This window comes from Limulus polyphemus, unplaced genomic scaffold (assembly GCF_000517525.1).
Source record: "Limulus polyphemus unplaced genomic scaffold, Limulus_polyphemus-2.1.2 Scaffold2154, whole genome shotgun sequence".
Lineage (NCBI taxonomy): Eukaryota > Metazoa > Arthropoda > Merostomata > Xiphosura > Limulidae > Limulus > Limulus polyphemus.
The window spans coordinates 131,637-135,059 of NW_013667764.1; the positions used below are offsets into that span (position 1 = coordinate 131,637).

The 3,423-nt window shown below is 31.6% G+C and overlaps 1 protein-coding gene across 1 annotated transcript in view; it reads left to right on the forward strand.

Moving 5' to 3' along the window:
* The window catches only part of LOC106466109 (probable ATP-dependent RNA helicase DDX23), a 64,750-nt gene that overhangs the window by 28,411 nt on the left and 32,916 nt on the right, over positions 1-3,423 (forward strand). The window contains 1 exon segment of the mRNA XM_013926349.2: positions 1,444-1,582. Coding sequence (XP_013781803.1) covers positions 1,444-1,582 — 139 coding nt within the window.

The window sequence follows — 3,423 nt, forward strand, 5'->3', positions numbered from 1 at the left end:
ATAGGTAATATATAATGAAAGATAAGAGAGAACTTTCAACGAATTGTGAAAAAGAGGATGTGGCAGGAAGGGTCTGATTTTCTATTCGATAGCTCTGTAACTAAACAACTTTGAATGCTATAAAAATTATGGTTTGTTTGTTTGTGGGTCACACTAGTGGATATTCAGGATTTTTTTAAATATTGCCTTGTAGAATTAAGAACTTAAAACTCGTATGCTATTAAAATATGGATTATTAGCCAAGATATTATACTATTCTAATTGGTATAATAAAATTTTGAATCTAAGACACTAAAACCTTGTGTCATGTGCTGTAAATGGTAACTGGGGCAATAGGGTTAACTAAAATATAAAAGTAAAACCTAAAAACAGTTTAACTGTCTCTCTAACTATAGCGTATTTTGGTAAAAAAACCACCATATATGCAATAATCGATCAAGCAGACAACAATATGAATGGCAGTTACATGTACACAGTAAGGAAAACAACGTATAGAAGGTGGGCATGGCAACTGTCAAGGGTTGGAAAATTAATTTCTCTTTCCCAGTGAATACAGTTGTAGAATATTAGATTTTGTGTGTCAATTAGGTCAAACACACAATTTGTGTGTAGAAGAAACTCTAACATTGCCAGTTCATGTAACTGCTAAAGTTGAGATTTTTCAAAGCTTGTGGATCACGTGGCACACAAACTGCAATTTAAATATTTTTTTGAAAGGTTTCCTTTGAAACAAAGTAATTAAAACATAAATAACATAACATTTCAAATTATAACATTCCTTATAATGTTACTTTCATTGACATATATTGATAGTGTAATGGTTTATATATGCAGAAAGGAATTCAAAAATGGCACCTGGGGTCATAGGGTTAAGCATAATATTTTAATACTAATTGCACTTTTTACAGTAGTACTTCATATTTTCTACAAAATGATGTTACAGTGAAAGGTTAATGATCTTTAATACAAAATGCATGTTTATGTGTATTAATTCCATCAATATTGTGAACTTTGTGTTAAAGGAAAATCATCAGTTCTCAATTTTATGTGGAGTCTCAGTTTCCAAACATTAAGAGACCCAGGATCCTAAAAAAAGAGATCGAGCACTAATTTTAAGTACCTGGGATATTCCCATTTTGGAAATTCTGAATCCCTGATCTCAGAGTATGTTTTGCTTTAGATAGGGCTATTACACACTCTTCACAAAAATGTTAATATTTTTGGTAGCATCACACTACCTATGAAACTCCAAATAATGTCACAATGTAATTGTGCTACATGCTGTTCCACTATGACTTCATATCAGCTATGGTTTAAATGTAAATTGCCGAGTATCATATTTGAAAATCATTTTTATATAAAAGTGTTTAACCCTCTTTTGTAACATAAGTATTTATTTTCTTTATTAAATTGAGAATAATATAAGTTAGTATTTTGTTTCAGCCTGTTTTCCTAACAAAAGAACAAAGAATACAAGAAGCTCTCCAACGGCGACAACAACAGGTGGAGGAACAACGAAGAGTCACGGAGGAAGAAAGAAAGAAGAGGCAGGAGTTTATGGAAGAGGCAAAAAAATTACAAGGTAAAAGAATGAAGTCATTGCATACTTCTTGTGAATTCAATTTACATAACTTTTAGTAATTGCTAAAATTTCTCAAACTAATAAGAGAATAACAGACCAAAGTGGAAAGAAATCTATACTTCTCCAAAAATATGTAATAGCTTAAGAATTGAGTAAAATCTCAAAACAGAATTAATATAAATAGCCAAATACAAATATAAACTCAGTTGTGAAATCCTTATAAAATATACTTGTTGCTTGTTATGATGAGATAAAAAAGTACTTGTTTTAACATTTAAGGACAATCATCTATGCTGTCCCACCCACTAAACTAAATTTCTATGTATTATATAAATTTAAAGCCAGTCTTTATCACTTCTGCCTATCTAGCCTTCCTTTAAACTCCATCACATTTGAAGACAGCTCATTCTAAAGGCCAACTACCCTGTTAGAAAAATAAAACTGTATTAACTGAAAATGACATTTACCCTGCCATAATTTATATTTGTGTCACCTAGTCCTACCATTCTCACCAATAAATATGAAAAAATATGATGCATCAACACTATCTGTTCCCTTAAAAATCTTGTACACCTCAGTCAGATTCCTTCTAACTTTTCTTTCCTCAAGAGAAAGCAATTTCAGAGATCTAAGACCATCCTCATATGACAACCTTTCTTTCCCAGGTATTGTCCTAGTAGCCCTCCTTTGAACTCTCTCCTACACTTCAGTGTCCTTCCTTTAGGAAGGATCCCAAAACTGAACATGGTACTCCATATGTGGCCTAATCCATGATCTATACAATGAAATTCTAACCCCTTTAGACTTATATTCAACATTTCTGTAGATGTAATCTAAAAACCTAACAACAACAACACTGCTTGGATGGCTTAAGAGATTGATCAAGCAGAACTCCAATATGCTATAGAGATAATTTTTGTAACAACCTTTTTGTGTGGCACTTTGTTAAATGCTTTCTGAAAATCCAGTTGCACCAAACCCACACATCTACCCTCCTCTGTGTAAACAGAAACCTCTTCATAGAATGTCAAAAGATTGGTTAGGCAAGATTTTTCCCCAGCTAAAATCATGTTGAAAATCCAACAAAATTTTCAACTTCATCAAGGATTTTGCAAAGCATATTTTAACAGACTTTCAAAAACTTTTTCCACCACTGATGTAAAACTAATAGACCTGTAATTACCAGAACAATTTTTATCACTTAAAAATAGGAGTAATTCTTGCCAATTTCCAATCCTCTGGTACCTACCCACTATTTAAGGACTTACAAAATATAGTAGCAAATGGCTCACATATCCAGACCTTAACCATTTATTATTGAAAACTATCAAGTTTAATGAACAATAGTAGTTTTTAATATTGTGTTTATGAAGTTAGATAATTAACTGTATAAGTAGTGTTGTTATTGCATTCACTCTTTACTTGTGTTTAAAAAAATGGTCATCTGTGGTTGATAAATTTGGTCATTATAAATGTGTGTTTGTGTGTGTGTCTATCTATGTACTACTAAAACTCTGAGATTGTTTGTTTGCTTGTCTGTAAATAAATACAGCAAAAACAGTGCACAATAGCACCATATTTGTAATGAAATGAGAATAGAAACAGAATAAAACAAGCTTCGTTAAAATTGGGCCATGGGTTACCAAGTTAGCCACATTTTTTGGGTCACTTTTAAGAAAATTTCTTGATGAATTTAGATACACTAGATGGCGCCACATATCAGTTTATCTATCTGTCTATTTGTTTTCCACAATACAAATTAAATGATGAGATGAAAAGGTGTTATAACGGCACGTAGAAAGAACAACAATAAAATGGACTTACAATATTATTAACTATTT